Source organism: Pterocles gutturalis, unplaced genomic scaffold (genome assembly GCF_000699245.1).
Source record: "Pterocles gutturalis isolate BGI_N339 unplaced genomic scaffold, ASM69924v1 scaffold49994, whole genome shotgun sequence".
Lineage (NCBI taxonomy): Eukaryota > Metazoa > Chordata > Aves > Pterocliformes > Pteroclidae > Pterocles > Pterocles gutturalis.
In genome coordinates, this window is record NW_010129995.1 from 2,998 (window position 1) to 26,448 (window position 23,451).

The 23,451-nt window shown below is 39.2% G+C and overlaps 1 protein-coding gene across 1 annotated transcript in view; it reads right to left on the reverse strand.

Annotated features, from left to right (window-relative positions):
• Positions 1-8,890: 8,890 nt before the first annotated feature.
• Positions 8,891-23,451, reverse strand: part of LOC104466585 (prostatic acid phosphatase-like) — a 17,219-nt gene continuing 2,658 nt past the window's right edge. Inside the window, exons 2-11 of the mRNA XM_010080063.1 lie at positions 19,944-20,039; positions 18,455-18,541; positions 17,698-17,850; positions 15,309-15,407; positions 14,698-14,802; positions 13,548-13,680; positions 12,069-12,151; positions 10,184-10,290; positions 9,428-9,597; positions 8,891-9,009 (exon numbers count right to left, since the gene is read on the reverse strand). Coding sequence (XP_010078365.1) covers positions 8,891-9,009; positions 9,428-9,597; positions 10,184-10,290; positions 12,069-12,151; positions 13,548-13,680; positions 14,698-14,802; positions 15,309-15,407; positions 17,698-17,850; positions 18,455-18,541; positions 19,944-20,039 — 1,152 coding nt within the window. The remainder of the gene's footprint in view (positions 9,010-9,427; positions 9,598-10,183; positions 10,291-12,068; positions 12,152-13,547; positions 13,681-14,697; positions 14,803-15,308; positions 15,408-17,697; positions 17,851-18,454; positions 18,542-19,943; positions 20,040-23,451) is intronic.

The window sequence follows — 23,451 nt, forward strand, 5'->3', positions numbered from 1 at the left end:
AGCAACATGACCCTTACAATAAAAATTTCCTATGCACAAGTAAGATTGAAGTCAAGAAAGGTGTTGAACATACTCTATGCAGAAATGGCCTAAAACTGAATTGTTAGTTTATTGCATTTGAGTAAACTAAACATTTTGGTAGTTGTTAAGAGAAACTGAAGTATTTTATTTATTTATTTGCTGCTCTTTTCTTATGTAAGACTGACTATCAGTTATGTCTTTGAATAAAACTTGTTTTTCTCTCTGACCAGTACTTAAGAGATCTGGTGCACTGAGTTTTTTAGGAACACTATGTCTTGGTGTCAGGACCACCACCACCACGTGGTCGCAACACCGCCTCCCCCCCCCCACTCCCCTCCCGGTAAGATGGGGACGAATAAGAAAAGTGGAACCTCCTGAGTTGAGATAACGACAGATTTTTAATAATACCACACGAGGAAAGCAAAAGAAAGGAGAATATAACAATAAGACAAGATATAGAGTACAATGGAAACACTGATACAATGAAAATCTCACCACCACGAGCTTCACAAAAGAGACCCCTCTCCCGGCTAGCTTCCCCTTATATCCCGGGCATGAGGTCAGCATGGTATCGAATATCCGGCTATGCCCAACTCCCAGCTTCTGTGAAGAATTAACCCTATCCCAGCTGGACCCAGGACACACTAATATAGCCTTTGACAGAAGCACAGAGTGATGTCTCGGCACTTGGCAGATAAACAGCAAACTGTTCAGTCATGGCCCTACATTTATTTTACGTCAACCAGTAAACAGGGGCATAGGATGGACTTTGCTGATGAAAAGCAAAACTAAAAAAACTGAAGCTGGCTTTAGTGATGGTCCAACTTGTAACAAGCTCATCACATAGAATTCTGTTTCCTTTTACTTTCAGCTCCTGATAGCTATTGGCCTCAGGCATCCCCATGCAGAATATTGCTGTTTCATTGTAGTTTGTTTAGGTTTTTTCCCTCTAGGAGGGATTTATTTCCTCCTCTTGAGTTCCTAGAGAGACTTGATACCCCTGCCCAAAATTTGAGATATTTGCATCTTACCAGTTCTTTGTTCACTGCTCATGCCTTTACCATCTAGGAGGACCTACCTCTGCAAGCCTTTGCTTATGCAGGTACTCTCAGTGTGAGCGATCAGCGTCAATGGAATATGATGCAATAGATTTGTCACTGTAATCAACAAGAAGTGAGAAAGTGCTGGTGGAAAGTCTGTGGTCAGCATGGAAATTGAATATAGCAAAGCTAAGCCTGTAATCAACGGCTAGATTGATCAAAAACATTTCTCCTTGTGTTCTTCCATTTATGGGTTCTTTTGCTTTAGCTGACTACAGGAATTAAGTACAGATTAAGAAGAACACAGAATAACAAAACGTCAGAAAAATACAATTATCCTCTGAAGTTTATTGAATATGACTGAATAGAATTTTTTGTGAAAAAAAATTACTGTTTAATCCCTGAGCCAAGTGTGAAGTCTTACATTTTCTGAGGCAGCAAGATATGTTCATATGACACAAACCTACCTGTCAACTTCCTGCATGCATTATCTAGAAGCAAATTATTAATAATCTCTTTTTTACTCCTTTAAAAAAAGAGGTTAGTTCTGGAAGGGCAGAACTGGCCTTTTAACATCCAAGATGAATTGGGCTCCAGATTCTGAAGCATCAAAGTGGGTTTCATCCCGTTTAAAACAAGCTTTCTTACGGTTAGGTGGAAAGCTGCAGCCACAGAGAGCTGGTGTAGGCAGTAGGTGGCAGACTGCTCCCAGTAATCAGTAGGAAGTTGCGGCTCAAGACTTTTTTAATGCCCACAGGGCTGTAGTGAGAGAGATGTAAAGGTGGAGAGCGTCCTAGGGTTCAGACAGGCTGCCTACTTCTATAAAGCCTGCCAGGGACACTCTGGTCAGCACTTGCCGGGAGAGGGGAAGTTGCTTCACCCTGCATTCTCAGTTCCTGAAATCTCTGTGGCATCTTACCCTGCCCTGCAGCGGTGGGGTGATCTTGATCTTATGTTGGAGGATTTTCCGCTGTTGACAGTAAGCTAGTGCTGCCATGGCTTTGCCACCTCTATGGAACAATATGCCTGTAGTGTACTCACTACTCGGAAATCCCTCTTAACTCCAGATACCTCAAGGAGTTTTTTTTAACAGAAATAGAGTTTGACACATGGGTAATGTCTGAAGATGTCTACAGATAAAGCAAGGCCCTGCTCTCTGAATTCATGTGACATAAATGATGTGTCTAAAGTATTCTGCAAACAGCAGACCATCCCATTAAAATAGCTTCTGTACAGTACCGAAAAAGCTGGGATCCAGTCTTTTGACAAAGCTTTTTTTTTTCATGCTTACCCTTCCCTACATGATACTAACCTGGAGCAAATCTGCTTTTCTCTATTTAGCAGATTTTTTTCAAACTTAAATTCACCTTGAGGGGTTTCCGCAATGCCCTGCTGTTAATAATTAATGCACTTAGGGAAATACCTTGTGTCTTATGTTTTATCTCATATGTTTCATTGCAAGGGAAGCTTATGGTGCTTCCTCAGACTGTCTGTCCCAGCAAATTTGGTTTTCATGCCGTTGTTTTGCTGAATGCCAAAGGCTCTATATAGTATATACTGAGATGTTTCATCATGCACCTGGGACTAGGCTGTTGTATCAAAGTAGAGGACTGCTCAAGGGCTGCTGAACACCATGCATCCCAACAGTTGGTAAACACTTGGGGGAGCCCATCCACTGCATGAAAAGATTGGATCTGATTTATGGAATGGTATGCTTGCTTAGCATTCACCAGATTATCTAGAGCTAGTTTTGTCACCAGGCAGGATTTAAAAGCTAAAGAATCTAAGAATCTATAGCTTTTTCCATTTTTTTGTGATGGGAAAAGCACTCTAAAACTACAAAATAACCAAACAGTACGGAAATTACATTTTTATTAAGATTATGCTATTTTTAAAGTTATACCTCCTCAGATGCTTCTATGTTTAAGCTGGCTTCTGAGACTGATCCTTTAGGCTCTGCTAATGGTTACTGGGACGTCACATGGGTATGCAGAAACTTAGTTCTTTTCTTTTTGCTTTCCTCCTCAGGCTACTTAACATTTCTGCTGCATGCTTTGGTTAGAATAAGATTATGCCATTGGTCTTCAAGATGCTTTCTCCTGCTTTTATCTTCCTTAAAACACGACATAATAACTTTACAAACTCTACATCATGAAACATATAGATTTGCTGAGTTCCTTTGCATTTGCAGTGTTAGCTTGCTGTCAGTTGTGCATCCATTGCTTAGCATGTAAATGAAAGATTGGTTGGAGAATGGGGTGTCCAGCTGTGCACAGTTCCCCTCCTGCCTCCCTCATACACACTTCTTCAGACTTAGGGGAAGTCTTGAGTGATCCTGTCACGGTAACATTTACTAGGGCTCAATACACATGTGGGCACATGGAGGAAAACAAAAACATCTCTAAGAACAGAAATAATAGCTTCAGGACTATCCCAATAATTTCCTGACAGAGGAGCTCATTTTCACAAGTGTTAGATTTTATTGTTAGAAACCTCCCAAATTCTTACTATTATGTGACCATTCCTATAGTATTTCCTATAGGACTTGCTTTGAACAGATAAGAGTCTGTAACATCCTTCTGTCTCAGCAATGTAATTCTTTTAAAGTTTATAATTGTTATTTCAGGGTATTTGATCTCTTTCTTGAACAGTCAAGACCTATCATCCTCAAAAGCCTCATGTAAGTCTTTTTGTTTTCTCTGATGAAATACTTAGGATTACATTCTAAAACTACATCCTAAAATAGAAAGATATGTCATTATAAAATGACACACTCAAGAAGACTCAAGAGTGCATTTGCACTCTCCAAAGTGGCAGTTACTTAATTGAAATAAAGAAGAAAGTTTGTTTAGAGTGCTTAGTCTGCTTTTGATAAGGCAAGCTATGGTTATGAAAATCACCCAGCGTTTTGTTCAGAGATACTTGTCTGAAGCATCAGGTAAATAATTATTAAGTAATTGTACTCTTGCCTGCAATTCTGCAGAAAACAGGATTCTTATCAAGGCTCAAGTGAGACAGACCCACAAAGACAGCTGCAACTCAGCCAGTGGCTTTTTTGTAATATGGATGTTACTGAATGTGTGGTCAGAAGGGGAGAGATATAAATCAATGGAGACTGCTTTCGTACGTACACTAAGGCTGACTACGGTAGTTAGAATGAAGAGTTGACGAGATTAAAGACCCACCTGGTTCACATTTATGACCAAGTATTTTTAGTGGTTAAAACATGTGAGAGTAAGCACCAGCAGCTTCTGTTGCTCACTGTAGTTTAGTATCTTTGTTGTCCTTCACCTCCATCCTACCAGTACTTCAGAGGTGAGAGCACATAGCCATACAGTAGCTGTGCTGCAGATAGGCTAACCATCACACAGTGCGGCTTCGTAGATCCTGTCTTTGCCAACTCCATCTTTCCAAACAGTGAAGTGAAGTGAAATGATGTGAAAATTAGGCCTTCATTTGTCAGGAGGAGATTTTCGTGTGCTTATTTGAAGAGTTTTAACTTACAGACTAATGTATTTTTTGATCCACATCTTCCTTTACCAAGAAAAGAGGAGTCTTTGTTTCTTCTGCATAAGTGGATTGATACGCTCTCTTCCACCAGAATATTACAGAGGATCGACAAGACTCTCATGAAGAGCTGCTTACATCAGCAGCAAATTCGCTCGTCTTTTTACAAGTGTAAGGTGCTATGTTTGAATTGTTCATTTAACTCTTGTGCCCTGGAGGAGGTGGCCTATGCTGTAAAAGTACTTCCATATTAAATTCAGAAGTGAAAAAACTGTCATACAACAAACAGTAATTTACTCATCACATCCATTTTATTCTTAAATACGTGTGGTTCCAAACTTCTGAACAAGAAGTAGGCTTCAGATCTGCTTCAGCTCTTGCTGCTTCCTGAAGAGCAGCCAGGAGAAGCTCTGAGAATGCCTTAGAATGGAAAGAATGGAGGAGCTCCCCTTCTAAAACGTACCAGAAATGTCCTCAGTCAGCTCAATAGTTGTGGGTATTAAATGTAGTTACCTAGTCATAGAAGAGACCATGTAATGTAGTGGTTTAAACTATTTGCTATTATTGCAGTAACAAGTCATGTTTATTTCTTTGAGTGTTAATACTTGGCAACTTCTGATGAGGCAGCGTTATTGTCTAAATTCATAAAGCTAGCCCTTTATAGGTGTCCACCTTTCATCCCCATCTTTATAAGAACTGCTTTAAGGGGTACAGTAGTTTCACGTTATTTCATGCCAAGAATACATTCCTATGCAGTATTGCTGAAATCACCTGAACATGGATTCATAAAAGCCAAGGTTATATGTCTAAGAATAAGCCAGGCTCTACTCACATCATCACTCTCAAATTCCATCACTGTAAATCTTTATTCTTCTTTGTAGAGTAGAATTTGTAACGTTTTTCATTTGTGGAGGAAAAATTAGAAACATAACCTTTGTTTTTTGGGGTTTAATCCAAACTCAAGATTTTCGGACTGAACAGATTTTTTTTTTTTTTTATACAGTGTATTTGTTATTCTTTTTTCTGTATCTTACCACACCTAAGAAAATGTATCGAAGTGAGAAGAAATAATATCATTTGGGTCAACTACCCCTACATTACAGGTACAAATGTGCTGGTGTTACTCTGGGACTCAGATAGCTCTGCTGTGCTGACGCAGTGTGTGCAATACTCAGGACTGTGAATAAACAAGTTCCAGAATGAAATCAATTCAGTAAGAGGAGGCTGCTGCTGACTAAGCTGGAAAGTGCTGTATGTGCACTGCCGTCTACCACATGCACCAGAAAACTCTGCTGCAGAGCTTCTGGTTGCTGCCGCAATTATTGCAGAGGCAGATGATGTCACTGCTAGAGGCAAATGGAAGAGCTTGATGTCATCAGCGTTGGTGTTATTCATGTCCAAGCATCAGTGCTTTAAAAATCTGTTCTTACAGAAGGAGCAAACCTGAACACTCACTTTTGTTTGGAAACTCTGGGCATACTGGCAGCTCCAGTATTTTTCACTCAAATATAATTGCAAATGTGGGATTGTTTCTTTAATGTACTTTATTGCAGTGCTACGCCTTGTTTGGAGACAAGATATTTTCTAACTGCAAACAGGCTGCAGATTTTATTAAGCAAATTGTAAATATGTTTGGAAAATTAAAAAAAAAAAAAACAACAAAAGCTTGTCTGGCACTTACAACCTTTTCCTCCACTGGAGAAATTTTACTTGATGTAATCACAGCAAGACAAAGCATTTTACTATAAGTGAGATCCAGGGCCTAGGTTACTACTGTAACATCTTTATTGTACCTTCATTAATTCTGAAGTTACATCATCTGGACCTATCCATTACGTTCGTTGTAATTTTTGCTCACTGTATCTTTTCTAAAAGTGCATGGACATTTTCAGGTATGACTATCTGTTAACAAAAAGGTGTCCCTACAATAAAATTACTTTATGACAGCTCCTGCTGCAGCTAGAATCGCCTCATCTCCTGAAATTCTCTGCAGCAGCTTAAGCTTGAGTAACATAAACCACAAAAGATGTCTCAGGCACTTCACATTTTACTTTCTGTCGGGATGTACTTCTTTTAGTAAGAAGCAATCTTGGGAAAAAGCATACCCCATTCTGCTTCTTGTGGAGTGCAACTGACTGACTTTCTGGTATCTCAAAACCAGTTCTTACTGCACATTATCAGTCAACAATACATCTTCGCTTGTCAAGCACCTGACTGCCTCTCATAAAAACCATCATCTGTCCTTAAGTGAGTGCTAGCAGCTCTGCGGCCATGGTAATGCAGACCTGAGCATCAGGTTATCACTATCAGGATCCTGCTAGGAGTACTCCCAGGAACAGGAGTACACTGCTAATAGTAACCAAGCCAGCTCAGGCTTTTTTCCTAGAGCTGCCGTAACACTTTTGACTGAAATATAGACATTCCTTTTGCACCAAGGATCAGAACTACTAGTTGCAGTCTGAAGCTTGTATGTCCAAAACATCTGATTTAAGGGTAGCCTTTCATCTTTTCAACAACTTTGCCCTGAATTGTTATACAATAAAACTACCTTACGATGTAAGAATCAAATCCATCACTTGAGTATGATCTATCCTAAAATAGATAAAATGCAAATGTCATGGATACTAGGGAAAGGTTTTTAGTGAGTGGGAAATACTGCTTCAAAAGGTGGACACCTCAGTAGCTGAAGTTCCTGCAAGAAAATGCAGTGATGTTTGGAAAGCGCTATATTCCCACAAGCCTTTGCTATTCTGTTTGATTTATGCTATTTAATACCAATACTTCTAACTACATCACATTTCAAATGTGTCCATAACTGTAATACTGAGGGCTGATTGCTACATCACTAGTAGCTGGTCCAAGCTCCTGGGCTCCAAGTTTCAACCCACAGATGTGGGTCAAAGTTGGTCCAGAAGCAATGTATTCACTTTGGTGTGATGCTGTGCCTGAGCTCAGCAGCTCCATCTCTCAGTTTTCTCTACATTTCTGCACTTCAACAGGACTCATTAGCTTGAGCACATGATTGCTCATTTTATCTGTTGGGCTGAACCTGCTGTTGGCACCTGTCTGTATAGTTGTCTTGATTTTTAAAAAGGCATCTCCATGGTAAGGTAATTCACAGTATCCTCTGCAGGACTACAGGATAAAGTAATCTTGATTCATATGACAATAAGCAATATTTTATACAGCAAGATAAGTGCTTATGCTAATTTATGATACTAGAGAGCAATTATGGAAACACATTCCCTGCCCTTAGGAGCTTACAGTCTAAACAAAATTCATTGCACAGAAGAGATCAACATACAAAAAGCAGAATCATTTTTCTTACTTTCAGTGCATGTCTTGCTAACATAAGGGATTTTGAACAGAGCAAGGAGTTAAAGGAGTTATTGTAAACTAAAATGAAAAGGTGATGAGCAAAGAGATAGCTCGAGGAGTTATTGTAAGAGTGGCTCAAAGATTGCAGCAGGGCACAGAATAGATGCAGCGCAGAAAAGATGCGTGGAAAAAGATTATCCATGACTGGGAGCTCGGAAAAATAGGAAAGCAGTGTAGCAACAGAGAACAGATTTTAATTTATTTACTTATCCATATTACTGAAGCTGGGGATACTGACCAAGATCCTGTTGCACTAAGCTTTTTGCTTGATGCCTAGTTATGCAACAGAGCTCCCCCAGTTTCTGCTGATTTTGGTGAGAGCTGTAGTACTGTAACTCCTTTGCAAAGCAGGCTGCAGACCTTTATTAGCTGAAAGCCAAGGTCAAAGCTCATGCATGGATTTGCAGGAATAAATGCAAAAACAGTATGCCCAAGTGCTGGTATGAATCTTTTTTCACACAGTAATTGCAGCTTTTGCTCACTGAAAACATTTTCCTGTGCATCAACAAAATAGCCATGTAGAAGAAGTAAGGAAAATATTACAGACTGTGATTTTCAAGAAAGACTGAAGAGTGTGAGAGAGAAGCAGAAGGCTAAATGGTAATAGGCAATATATATTAAAAAAAAAAAAAAGCATAGGCAACAGCATCCCTTCACCCCCTTCGTTGACTTAAGAGTGGTTAATAGTAGTGAAAACATAAAGATAGAAATTGAAGTAATTCCATCTTCCTACAAAAGTAAATTCTTAACAGTAACGTATTTCTACAGTATTTCTCTCTGCAGCTGTTTAGTCTTTTAGGAGCTAGGCCACAGATACCTCGGCTCTTCAAGTTTATTGAATATGCTATGGAGATGAATTTGGCCAGAGGAAACTGATGGATATGAGCAACTTAGAGGATTGCTTGATGTGTAGCTGCTCTCTCTTTCATTTTTCTGCCTCCCCTTTAAATGTCTTGGTAATTGTTTCTGCGCCTGCAGCGTCCATAGTGATAAAGGAGGTAGAGCAGCACAAGGTCAAAAATGAACAACAAGCCAACAGCAATGTCAAATCCGATAAGAGTATCTATGAAGGAAGAACAACAAAGAAAAAAGGTAGTTAATGAAAAACATACATGTAGATAATGTTGGATAGAAGACTACTTGGATAATAGCTTCGTTACAAATAGGTACAATGGAACTCCTTGCATAGCAACCACATCCGTATTTCCATCAGACATTTTCAAGAAGCGGAGCTCTATTTTTGGCCACCGCCTTTAAGTAGCTCCTTATGTGAGTATGCTAATTATAGCACTGCCTTCACACTAATGGACAAGTCCACTGTCTACATTTTCAGAGAAATTTAATTTCTGTCAGCTTTCCCTGTCCATAGCAAAGCTGGTCCACACATGTCTATCTGTTGTGTGAAATGTACAAATTTTGGAGCCATTGATACAATTTCTGCCTCCGTGTCTTATGTAGAAAATACAGAGCCATTACACTACCTTTCATTTTGTCTTTCTTCCCACATTCTTTTGACCAATTTTCTGTAAACACAGGAGAAACTAGTTCAGCAAACTTCTCAAGTGGACAAGGAGAGGTGCATCCTGGCAGGGTGAGTAGATAAGGATCCTTTGAAGAGTCATTCCGATAATGCATTTCAATGCTGTATCGCCTGATTAACGACATTGAAAAGATTTTTTAGAAAAAGGTTCTTAAACACAAGGTTTCCTATTTAGAGACAGAATGTTGGAAATAGGCTCTAACATCCTACTCTAGAACCTATTCTTCAAGAATGGAGGCTTTGTGAAAGACATCTGCAAAGCCCACTTTACCCAAGCTGGTTACGTTACTGCACAGATCACCAGTCAGCTCAGAAGGTCCTTCTGAAGGCTCCTTGAATGGCAACAGCACCAGGCTCTTCTAAGCCAACTGGTTTACCTTGGTGTTTGTGAGATGTCTTGAAAATGTTGTTGCTATCATTTGAAGAGGCAGGAAATTTTATTTTACCATTTACTTCCAGCTGGTAAGGTTTGTTTTCCTCTTCTTCCTGTCTTTCAAAGCACATGGGTACATGCAAATCCAGCAAATGTATTTTTTCCTAGTTTTAATATAACTTTGTGCCTGTGGACTGCTCAGTGAAGTATCAGTTCAGAACGAATTTGTATCTCTTCACAATATTTGAGAGGAAATTGATTTTGGGGAAGGGAGAACCAAATTCCAAACCCTCCTTGTTCTCGCATAGATAAGAAGATACTTGCCCACTGCTTTCTTGATAGAGTTCAAAAAACTGGCAAGCAGCATATGGTGGCAGTTTTCCATTGAAAATATTGAGAGCAATCTGGAGGGCCCCAACTGTGGTGTCATGCTATTGGGAAAAAAAAAATCCATCCTTGATAGTCAGTTAAGTCAACTACCGTTTACCCAGAGTAATGAGACAAGAGGAGAGAGGCAGTGGAAATCACAATAAAACAAAACCTCTGTAAATTTGACCATAAAAATATATTTAGTATGTTAACCATTGGGAAAAACATGTCAACAGATTACTACAGACAGCAAGGGGCATTTCCAAAGAGTTACTGCAGTATGCGTCTTACACCATCTGGCAGTATTTTGGAGACGGAGATAGTGGGGGAAAGCAAGATGTGGTCTGAGAAATAAATCTCATTTTTCAGTGCATTTTGCTTCAGGAGTGTTTTCAGTTCCAAAATCAGATCAAGGCAGCATAAGGTAGTGTATCCTATGGCATTTCAAATGAAGACACAAGTACTTTTTTTTATCTGGTATACCAGACAAATAGTTGCTTACAAGGACTATTCTCCTCACCTCCACACACACTCCAGCACTTTTAAAATTGTTCCTTCTGTTTGGACTTATACAATGAAATCTTAATTTGGCTTCTTTTTTGATGGAGTCAGTTACCTCAGCAGCCTCTTCCTCTCCCCATTGTCCCTCCTCTTGCAGGGAATCCCAGGAGGAGGAGCTGAAGGAAGGAAGTCCAAGCACCTTGATGCCTACATTTTGCAAGCACATTTATATACATATTTTCTAGGCTTACTTCTAGTCTAACAGTTATGGTTTATTTATTACTTAGGATCTGGAACTTTTTAGACTGATCAGTTTCAAAGGCCTCAAGGCATTAAAGCGGTAGTGAAAATTCTGGATGCACTTCTTCCTTTTCAAAAGGAATATAATAGGGCTAGAAAACATTAGAAAAGGCAGCAAGAAAGATTTAAGGTATTGAGTGGTTTCCATATGAAGAAAGATTAAATAAGGTAGGACTCTGTCTAGGGAAAGGCAAGATGAAAGAGGTGTGACAGAAAATAGCAAATTTGTGAGTGACCCAGGAAAAGTGATGAAAGAATGACTATTCCTTGTTTCTTACAATAGAAATTCTAGGAAGAGCTAAATCAGGATTAAGTTTCAAAAAACCTGAGGAAGTACTTTTTTTCTTTTAACACACAAGCCACAAGCCATTGCCACATGATGTTGCAGAGGCCAGAAGTATAAATGCGTTAAAAAGGTGATTAGATAAATGGATGGAAGAAAGTCTGTCAGGAGCTATTAAGCACACAGAAACAGATTCTCTCTCAGGAAGTCCCAAAGCCACAGATTGCTGGAAGGTTGTGTCAGGAGAAGCATCCCTCTGTGCTGGCATTATTCTCACATTCTTCCCTGCCTGTTGGCCATTGTTAGTGACAGGACAATGAATGAGCTGAGTGGATCTTGGTCTGACCCAAATGGCCCTCTTCATCCTCTAAAATAATTTTTAAAAAAGAATCCACAGCTGTATCATTCTGTTCTAGGCAGAGTAAGGGGTTTGGAGGCGCAGCTGAAGTTCTGCTGTGTGCCAGCATCTCTGGGTTAGGAGCATTTAAGGGAAGATGCAACTTATAGAAACTGCACCATTAAGTTGCAGAAAAAATAGATGATAAAATACATAATTTTCTTTACCAAGTACAGTTTGACTGAAACTGAGGTGAGATCCATGCTCCTGCTGTGTTCTTGACTGGTGTTAAGCTTGTTAGCCGAATTGAACCGTATTAAATTATTCTTTCATTTAACTTACAGGGAGACTGATTATTCTCTTTAAGGGCCTTTTACTGGTAAAATCAAGCAAGATTTATGAAAGATTAAAATACTCACTGCAGAGTAGACCTCCATTTTTCTTTGTTTTGAAGAATTGGCAGCTTGTTTAATGCTATTTAAAATAATATTCACAAGGACACCTGAAAAAGATGGTAACAAGGAAGAGGAAAATGAAGATACAACATTTGCATGGAAAACAAAAAGGCTGAATATTTTGAGTATCAAATAGAAGGCATCTACACAGGCCTCATACTCACTTTTTAGCTTACTACAAGTTCAAAACTAGAGAGAAGATATTACAGAGGTGAAATATAGCTTTCATCATCCAGGTCAGGTGAAGTGGCAGGACTTACAGGAAATCATCTAGAACTATCCTGAGAGCTAGGACTAATGGCACTTCCAGTTTTGTTATGCTGAGACCTCCTCTCCATCATTTTTTTATCTGTTTGCAGTGTTGCAGTAATCCTCTTGTTGCCTCTTCCTCTCTAGATGCTGAAGAAATATTCTTAACTATTTCCATCCAGCAAGTCACACAGTGTCAATTCTTCCTTTTTCCAAAGCTCTTTTGTACTCCTGCTCCGCACCAGAGACATTCTAAAGCCACTGGGATAAGGGCAGCAGAAATTCCCTGTAGCACAATTTATATATACTGTTCTAGGGAAAGGCCGTGTAATTGGTATGCCTGTGAACACTAGAGAAAAAAAGTCGTGATATGGCCAGCTACCAGCTCATGGGCTTTAATGCAGGTCTGAACCTGTAATCACTGTATGGCTTGGTCCAGGGATGTATATGCCCTGATGTTGAGGCTGCCAATCATTCTTTACCTAGGTCTAGGCTGCAGGATAGGTGAATTACAAAGCCTAGCCCCAAACAGTCCAGCCTGCAGATATTCAAGCTCACTTGTTTGGGTTTCCTGCTCATGGACACCTGGGGATCACACGATAAATGCCTGGGTTGTGTCCTGAAGTCGTGTCACGTGTGCGTAGCCTGTGCACCTCAATTTTGGAGCCGAGCAGTAGTGCCAGCTCTTGCAATATAGGCATTACTTGAATCTCTCATCTCTGTTCTGATCAGACTGTTTTGGAGCAGCTTTGTATCAGTCTTTCAGAGATCTACCCATGTGCTGCCGGGGTTTTGGCACAATAGATAACAGTATATCAAAGGGAAAAACAAAGATCAGGAAGCAATTAGAATAACTGTTGGAGAAACAGAACTTAATCTAACCTAGTGTCAGACAAGTAATGATCATTCCCGTGAAGGCCTGATTTTTTTCCCTTGTAATCTTTCTTTAAATCCTCGTATCTTAAACCATATGGGATACCTAAAGACATCGATGTTTACATCTTGTTTCAGTATTTCATCCATGCAAATGCCAGTATTCGGCACATATTTTCATGCTTAACATAGCATCCCATGTCCATAGTTACAAATCAAGGTTCTGTGTCAATATTTTTGCATGAGTAAGGTGACAGGATGTTGCATCTAATCATAAGTATTGTCTCCTCCTTTCTGAGAGCTATGTTTTTTTTTATTTACCTCCTTGTAGTCGTGATTTCTCTTCTGTTTTATAAAGCCCAAATAGCGATAATAAAGACAATTCTGCCAGTTTTTCCATCTTGTCGATTACATCTTTGGTGGCCCATACAGGGAGAGTATAATTGTGAATATCCTAGTGAGAAAGCAAAACAAAATAATGGGTTTTTTTCTTCTAATGGTTTCCGTCATCCTGTTGCCCCACTTACATTACTGCATTCAGACTGTCTGAGGCAATTCTTTGCCCAGTGTGGTTTAACTCATCAACATGCCCTGAAATGCCCTTTGTGGGAATGAGGATCAACCTGATGTGGATGAATGGGAAGAGGGGAAACACTTGTGTGAAGGGGATCCCTTGTAGGTATGATGTGTTCTTGCTATAGTGATGTATGCTTTTGGTTTTGCTAGTGTGAAAGATTGCAGATGTGTCTTTTCTTCTTCCCTTCAGGGTCTTCAGGGTATAACCTCGCTCCAGCTTTTTCTGTCTTTTCCATGCAGTTGTCCAGATACCAGTTCCGTCACTGGCCATATACAGACAAGTGTCGCTCTCTGGTCATGTAAGGGTGACAGTGTCTTACAGTGTCTAAGCACCTCAGTGTGTGGAGGATATGTTCAACAGCCTTCACGTGCTGCTGCTGCTGACTACGGCCAAATGGAGTCATCCCGTGCTTGGTGCCAGTCTGATTTTATTCACTGGGAGCAATCCTCCTCTCCTCATTTTCTAACTGATAGATCATGATCTTACCTCTTGTTTTCAGCATCTAAGTATTTCCATGTTTACTTGTTGATAGGTTAAGGCAAAATTTCATTTTTTTTGTTAAAAATAATGCATATATCCCAGGCAGCATACTCAAATAATTCTATAGCAACATATTGGGATGGAAAATGAGGGAATAAAGGGAATGGATTTTGGTACCAGTGCTTCAGGATAAAACACCAAATGGAAACAACAGCTTCCTGAGCTGTAAACCATGGTTTTGGGTTGTCTTTTACCAATGTACTGAATTAGAACTTAGATTCAAATAAAAAATAATCATAATAAAAAGCACAAATCCAGGGGAGAAGGCACTCATTCCTATGAAACCACATTGCCATGTGGTTAACCCAAGTTAGGAGTTATTTTCTTCCCCAACCCCTATTGCCTTATTGTTACCTCACAGAGTAGAGTATCATATGTATTCCAGAGCTGGAAATTGTCCAGTATTTTAAGATGATTTAGTTCAAGTCCTGTGTTAACAGACATTGTTTGTAGAAAATCCTGGGGGAAAAAAATTGAAGAGTATACCACAAATACTCACACACATACAGAACATATATGCATATAGATTCGTTAGCACCCAACCTGGCGACATAGCGGTGTTTAATTTTACGCAGGTGAAACCCTTGTAGTAGAAGATTTTGGTTGCAGATTTCATTTGGTAACCATTTCAAGATACTAATATCTATTTTTCTCAGCCCTTGCTATCTATAAGAAGTGTCTTCTCCCCTCAGATCACTGAACTTTAATTAAATGAAGTTCTAAATAGTCTCAGAAAATTAATGTTAAATTCACATTTTACAAGATTAATATAGAAAAGTATGAGAAATATGTAAGCATATCAAACATACTTTTTAATTGTATTGGCCTAAATTTCAGATTTTAAGAGAGTCGTCAGGACTTTTTTGTTACATTTATTTATTTTTATGTTTTAGCAAAAAGAAACAATGCAATTCCATAACTTCTACATCTTAATTATTTTCCTTCTTAATTTTTTTTTGTCTTACCATGTATGGTTGTATTCTATTTTGAAATTCACTAGATGTTTGTGTTTCATTCTGAAGTTCATCAAAACGGGGACAGTCAGGCAGAGGAAAATGCAGACTCTGAAACAAGAGAAGTAAAACTTCCCTCTTAATTTCTGAATCCCTCCAGGTGCAGCTTGCCTCCACCTGGTACTGGAATCTGAATTGCTTCTCCATCTACACATCCTGCTCTCATCTCTTTGGAGGTAAGCACCATATTACGGTAAACATTTTAAGTACCACTTAATGGACAGAACTTGAAACAAGATTGACAAGTAACTTGTGCTCCTGAAATATCAAAAACCTCTGAGCCTAATGGCTCTGTTCTTGCTTAGGGGTATGGTTCACTTTTAGTAACTCCAAGTGTATACATTACGAGGTCACCTGGATAGTACATATTTGATCTCAACCATGTGTAAATACATATGTGTCCATCAAACTCTGTGCTCTGGCAAATGTGCTTTATGCTGGTTGCAGAAGGATAGATCCAGCAGAAGGTGTCAGTACAAGTTATGACAAACAAAACAAGCTTGTGCTGGTTCAGCATTTATGTCACATCCTAGGAAGACTCCATGCCATTTAACTTCAATATCTATGGATTATGTATGTGCAAGGTCTGCTCTGTCTTGGGGTGAACGTTAGCAGACTGCCCTTCCATTGCTTTTCTCTTTGATTTATCGATGTGAAGCCTCCAGCAGCCACTAGCACACTTTCACTTGGACAGATTTCCAAGGGTGCATTTTTGCCGTGACAGCAGCACACTGGAGGGTGAAGGCTCAAAGCAGCAATATGAAGCTGGGGACTATTGTTTAATTACATAACAACAAATGTTTCTCTTGCTGTATGGCTTAATTATCCCTCTCTAGGTGTTATTAATTAAGCCACTCCCTTTGGCCTCATTAAAGAGTACTCAGTACTGTTGCCTGTCAGGTCTTGATAGATCTCAGTGGCTGAAAAATAAACTGTGATTAGGTTTTTTTACAGGATTGTACTTGGCCTCAATTTCCCACTTTGTGTTGCTTAGGGTTTGAAAATACCCTCAAACATCTGCTTGGTTTAACATGGGAACAGTATTTTTTTCAGGTGATTTGCATGTTTCACAGGAATTTTGAGTTGATGCAGAGGCGTGTTTCGGTGTAATATCAATACCCACTGCTGAAGCAGCTGCAGAAGTGATGCGGTGCTACAGATTCCTGCAAAAGAGCTTGTCCTCTCCTAGCAGGTCATGGCTCCGCACTGTGATTCCCCTAAGGGCTTTGAGGGTGTCTTTGGCCAGAGCTCTGACCACTTTGGTGCTTTTTCATGTCTTCTGGTGAAAGAACTTCCCCTAGTGTTCCACATTTAAGTAACAGTGACATTCTTTTTTGTTTAGGGACAGAGTCAAGTTTCAAGCTGAATCACATTGTGTGTAATCCAACTGGTGGAAACTCTTTCTCTATGTACCTGCTTTCAAGCATGGCCTCCAAGAATGGAGGAATGCCAATGGGATGCAGGTGTGGCCACCCCCTGATGACAGGGTCCATCCTCTGGTGTTGGTGACTGGACAGGCAGATATTTAATAAAGTTTTTGTACACGTTTCCTTAAAGTCAACTTCTGGCCACAAAGGCAGAAGAAAATTAGCCTTTCTGTCATTACAGAGTTCCTGTCATTACACTCTTTAACTTTTTGTCCTTGTTCAACATACTGTTCCTGACACAGTCCTTGTCACAGGAGCCAGTGGAATTAAAATCTGAACCTAAGTCAGCTGAGGAGAGCTGCATATAGTAAAACTACTACAAGACCTATCATTCAGGTAGATCTGCTCTTATTGTGAACCCCAAGGCAAGTGCTAGGCTTTCATTAAACACTTGTATGGCACTGGGCATAAAAGGGCCCTTGTCTGTAATTAGGGTGCCTATGTGCTACCAGAATAGGAAAGTAATAATTGAGGGGTCATTACAGTGGCTGGTGAGAATTCCATTCGTTAAATAAGCCATGGAACAAACCTGCGCAGGAGGGGAGGTCTGTCTAGCTGATTGGTGCTTAGAGAAGCACTTGTTCTCTCTAAAGGTTTAGGGCAGCTTCCCTACGATACTGTCCAAAAGTGTCCTTGCCAGGAGAAATGCTAGAGCTGTACCTGGAAGAAAATGGCCGTGTGGATGGCAGTTCATCTATTCTACTACTACAGAAGGAGGATTTTCCTGCAGCTGTTACAGTTGACCTATGGCATGCTTGTCAGCCAGTAGCTGCGGTTGATGTTTTCTGTTAGATTGAACTCAAAGAGAATAGAAAATATTTTTTAGCTTTTCCCCCTCTTTTTTTCTCTTTTTTTTTTTTTTTTGCATCTGGGAAAGTTTAAGGCATTATAAGAAGTGTCCAGTGAGTACTCACCCGGTCTGTTGATTTTTGCAAAACATGAACTGGGATGGGTTGCCAGAGAAGCTCAGGGTTCCAAATCTGGCTGCTCGTGGGTGGAAAGAGGCCAGAAAGGTATGACTGGGCGCTCATAATGGTGCGATCGTAATCTGTACTTTGGATATAAAACTGAAGATAGAATGGCACATAGTTAAAAATAAAATTGAAGCAATAAAAATAAAAAGGAAATTTTGCCCAGCTCATCAATCCCGGCTGCTTGTTTTCAGTTTCATGTTTTTGCATAAAGTCAAAACAGTGAAACCAGAACTCAGCTTTCTAGGGCCCTACTTCATTTGCATAAAGGGAATTGCCAAAGCATCTTTCAATTTGGAATCTAACCTTCAGACTGAACTAAGAAGAATAAAAAAGCATGATTTAAAAAAGGAAGCTCTCCATCTTCTGAGATTCAGAGGAACATTGACGTGATCCACCTGCTATACCTCAGGAGTGAAGGCACTTCAAACTGTAAACCTCTCTTGGAAGCACAGCAAGACTATACTGCCTTCCCATCAATGCATCCCTCATGTATTGACCAAACTGAGTGTAGGAGCTGCAAATTAGACTTTAGTCTATGTTTTTTTACCTTGACATAAAAGCCTGGCTTTGAAAAATGTTGTTCTATTACCTTAATTTTTCCATTAATGAAAAGAATATGATGATGTGCTTTTATCAGGCACAGGTCCATGGTTCCGCTGTGCCAGAGAAATGTCCCTCAGACTGTTCTGCTATATACCTCTTGCCGGTTGTATGTGCTGTTCAAGAAGTTGGAATATCTTTTCCTTGTGTACAAGCCAAGTTCAAATAGCTGCTGCATTCCAGTCTGTGAGGCAAACATATAGATTACTATTAGATTAAGGTGATTGGAGAATCTTAATGTAGAAGTTTCTTTTCTATTTTCTTTTTTGTCTCCAGCAATCGTGTTTTAAGGGATCATTAACCATTTGTATAATGTTCTGTATATGTTGTAGGTGATTTAGAATTTTTTAAAGAAATACTCATTTATATCTATATGAAAAAATGGTATGTTCTGAAATGCTAAGACTCCAACATCTGCTACAGGAATGGCAACGCATCTGATTCTATACAAATTTCCGCAGCGCTGTAGGTCTGCAGATGTTCCTGGAGTTATTCATGATCAACGTTGTAAAGAGTATGTCAGTTAGTGACAGCTGAGAAAGGATGATTGATAACCCAATATTTATTATTGTAATTGCTCTGGTATTTGATCAACCTGACAAATTTGTGGCTTACATTTCTTGCCTTGAGTAACATTCTTGCATGTTTGCCTTGGTGCACCTGCTGTTGTCTTAGACTGCACACTGTCTTTTCTATTATTCATTTCCAAAACTGTGAGCTGACATTTTTAACTTTTAGCTGCCAGAGAAGTATATTCTTACTACTATTGCTAAAAAGATAATAAAATAGCAAAAAGCTCTCCAAAAAATCTGTGCCAAAGGAGAATTGTTTTTTTTTTTCTTCTTACAACATAAGCTATGTATCTGGGAATAGTAATGTGTTGGCTGGCTGGCTGAATTTTACAGACCTGTCAAGCCTCACTTCAAACACTAAGTGCTGAATTGTCTCTGATTCATGCTTCTGCATCATGATGAAGTATTATTAGGAAATGCATTGTCCTCTTTTCACTCCAGAATTTCGTATGTCAAATACAGTTACAGAGCTAAGGCTTGGTGTTGAAATGCCAGAGCAAGAAGTAGTTTCAGTGCGTCCTAGTGAAACTCTGGGCTGAAAGCAGCCTTGTTAGAAGACATCCCCAGAGAAAGCCGTGTCCTGCAAGACTTCCCTTGTTTTGTGAGTGGGTGATTGCCAGTCAAATGACAAGACATGGACTCATCACTTGGCGTGGTGGGCAGGCATCATTCTTTTACCCTGTCACTGGGCCCAGTGCTTAGTGGTCGTTAGAACTTCATCAGTGTTAAGAGCATAGGCAACGTTTAAACTTGCCGTTTATGTGAATGCAGACACGCTGTCAGGAAGTTGTAGCTTTTAGGAAGGTAGTTATAAAACTGTGATGAACACAATTTCAGTTTAACAGTAGCTGGATGAATAATGTTGCAAAAAATGTTTATGAATTACGGAGTATTGCTAATACCAAATATCAGTACTTGGGATTTGCTAATGTTTCTGAGACACACAAAAAAATAATCTGCTCACTTCCTATTTTAGTAGGGTACATAAAAGTGCTTCTAAAAAAGTCAACATACCTTGGTCAGTTGTCCAAATCCCTGGGGCCACTCACTTTCTTTGTGTAGATCAGTTGGAAAGTTTACAACTGGTGTTCGGTCACCATGTCGGAAAACCTAGCGATATTACAGAAAAAAAAAAAAATGAGCTAATTACTGTTAACATTCCTTTCTTACTTAGCTAGAAGTCAAGCACACATTATACTTCTAGTGTCATTTTTCACTTTAAACTGTTGTAGAGTCTGCAGAAACCTAACCAAGTAGGGTTGGAGTACATTCTTTACACATAAGAATAGGTATAATTATATAGGAATTTAGTGGGCATGAGCCTGGTGATTCTTCCTCCTACAACATAAAATTAACCAGCCAAGATGTTAATGCTGAGATGACATCCACAGCTGGACAAGAAATCTGACTGGATTTTGGACACTCAGCACCTCTGAATATTAATCCAGCTACTGATGTTCTTACATGAGTATTTAATTACTTTGGCAGAGGCAATTGAAACTTTTGGCAACTGCTTTTTTCATAGCAGTATCTTTAAAAGTAATTTCATGTACACAGGGATCTTATGTTTGATTTCTCAATCATCCTGAAATATAAATACGAAAAAATATAAACATTTACACTGTTCGCTTACTTCATATTTATTAATACTTTTACATACATATATCAAAATATTTGATATTGTCTGTAGGATTTTTTTTCTGCTAAATTCAGTGAGAGCAAAGAGTTTGGTCGCTTTCCTATACTGGACACTCCAGCATGGTGAATATTAGTGTGATACATTTAATCATATGATTTTTACATTAGAGACCTTAAATGAGCATTTTTGTATTTTTATTCCAGCATACAAAGAAAGTGCCAACCCTCGATTAAATAGTTCTGAAAAACTCTGAATTACCCTCCCTAAGTATGTCATGTGTGGGCTTGGAAAAATGAAGTCCACAGAAGTTTCACATGAAAGGAAATGCTGGAATACAAATCCACAGGGCTCCAGACAATCTTCCAAAATGCTGATCCAAACTGTTGCAAAAGTTACCTTTGCTTGTGGCAATGTTCACATAACCAGCCTCATTCCTTAGTTTGCAGAACAAAATGACAATGTGTAAGCATGGTGTATTTGTTCATAAAATGACATTTATTCCATAATACCTCACTGGTATATAGCTTCATTATAATTAATACTCTCCCTTGCCTCATTAAGCCACATCATTCTTGCCCAAACATCAGAGAGGTTTGTACCCGCTGGTCAGTTTGCCACTCCCACTGGGAGGTGTTTTATGTTTATATTTTCCAAAGTAAACACAAGCAGTGTGGCTTAGTGCGGTAATTACAACACATGCCCTTTTCATCAGCTTTCTGTACTAGTGTGCACAGACCTGTGTTGGAGCAGGTACTTCAGGGAGGGAAACTGCTCTCCTTTAAAGGCCACTATAATTGGATTTCTCCCTCTGTTCATTTTCTACAATAGACAGCAAGGTTTACTGGAGTGGATGTTACCAAGAGAACCATGTAGAAAACCGATTATTATTTTTTTGCTTTGCTAGTCGAATTTCACTGAAGATGTGTCAAACTTGAAATCAATATTTCTCAGCAAATCAAGGAAATTTTTTCACCACCATCAACAACATGTTGATCAACGTGAAATTGGACAGTTTCAGGGAAAAAATCCCCTTTTTTTTCTGAGTTCAAGTACAACAAAATAGTCCATAGCATCTTTCTTAACTGTTTTCTTTTTGCTTCTCTATGCAATTTTTAATTCTGTACGTGTCTTTTCTTACTAATCTGGAATCTCAGTTTGTTCTTTGTAGTAATTTCTCAGTGCACCTCTGGTGAACAGGGTGATAGGTAAAGAGCTACATTGTCTGGTGATTGATTCGGTCACATGCAAGAAAAATGAGTGAGGAGGCCTTTCGTGTCGCTGCTTATTTCCTTGGTGTTTTGACATGCTGACAAACACAGGTGTCAGTTGGGATTCATTAGCTTTTCTGGATGAGCTGATGCCTCTGTAAACAACGAAGGTTACATTCCCAATGACAATGTAGCTGCATGCTTTCTTTTTAAATTATTCAGCTTCACAGACAAGCGTTTTTATGATTAACTGACAGTTGCTCAAATTGACTGACATGATTGATTGACTTTTTTTTTTTTTTTAGGCAATATGTGGCAATGGATCAATACTTAGCTAATAAATATGCCCATTTTATTTGTGAAGAATTACTGAAAATGTGTTAGATTTTAAATACTGGTTTATGATGCCTTGTACTTAATGGATAAACACCAGAACCCTCAGTGTGTATGTCACTGTTACAACAGACAACTCCTAAAAACTTTAAATGAGCCAGAACAGAGTAGCGCTTTACCTGAACAGAGGTGAGAGGGCAGTGAGACCAAGATCAAAAGATATTCAAATATGTGTGGGAGAAGGAGGTGTAAAGAAAAATATTTTCTCTCTTTGTAACCGTAAGAAATGGAAGCAGTGGAGGGTGTCCTCTTCTAAAAAGCAGCTCAGCTTCTTTAAGTCCACACAAAATAGAAAAAAGTTCAGTTCCTTGTTTGTATTTCTGCATCTTCATTGCACAGTGACAGATAAATGTGGTATTAGCACTAAGCTGGAAGTAGGGAGGAAGAAACAAATACTTCTAAGAGCAGAACTCTGGTTTTAGGATTTGAAAGACTAAGCTACTCTTCAACTGATTTTTGTTTCTGCTCAAACCTCCTTCTTACTTGCTATTTCTGAAAACGACCTTGCTTCAGTTGCAGTTGGAAATGAAACAATGACCTTATGAACAGCCACTTAACCTGAAGGGCTAACTCATTCAGTCATAGTCAGCTACATCTTAGGAGACTTCTTTTGATTTAAAACTTTCAGAAGAGGCTGTGTATTTGAAAGTTTGTAATTTTCATTAGAACACCTGATACTGCTAGGGAAAGACCTACAAAACTTGCCTTGCTCATCAGTATGTATTTCTCAACACTCATAATGTGGATTTTGTTAAAAATTAATTGATCCTTCAAATTAATTTAAAAATATGTGTCCTGTAGCATTTATTACTCCTGGCCTACTGATTGCTTTCCTGACATTTCAGAAGACATAGAACATGTCAGGAGCAGAGAAAAGGCACAAGGAGGCATCATAAGGTGAAAAGACCCTAGAAATCAAGAAGGAAGGGAAGGCAAGGAAGGTGTACACAAGAAGAGCAAAGCACACCTGTTTGGTGTATTCATTTCAGCACTTCTATCCAAAGGGCTTCATCTCAGTCAGTTCTCTAAAGCAATAGATGGACAGTTACCAAATACCCTCTCTTTCAACTCTGATACAGCTTGAACCTGATCTGGTGTCTGGGTTCTCCCCTTCACTCTTTGTAACTTTGTGAGGGTGATCACTTCAGAGCAAAATGCCTACGTGACTCAGGCTTTGGCTAGCGTTTGCTTCCATTGTTGTCAGGTGAAAAATCGTATTGGAGAAAACCGACTGTGGAGGAGAGGGTGAACTGAGAACACGGCTTGTCCTCATTCAGGAATG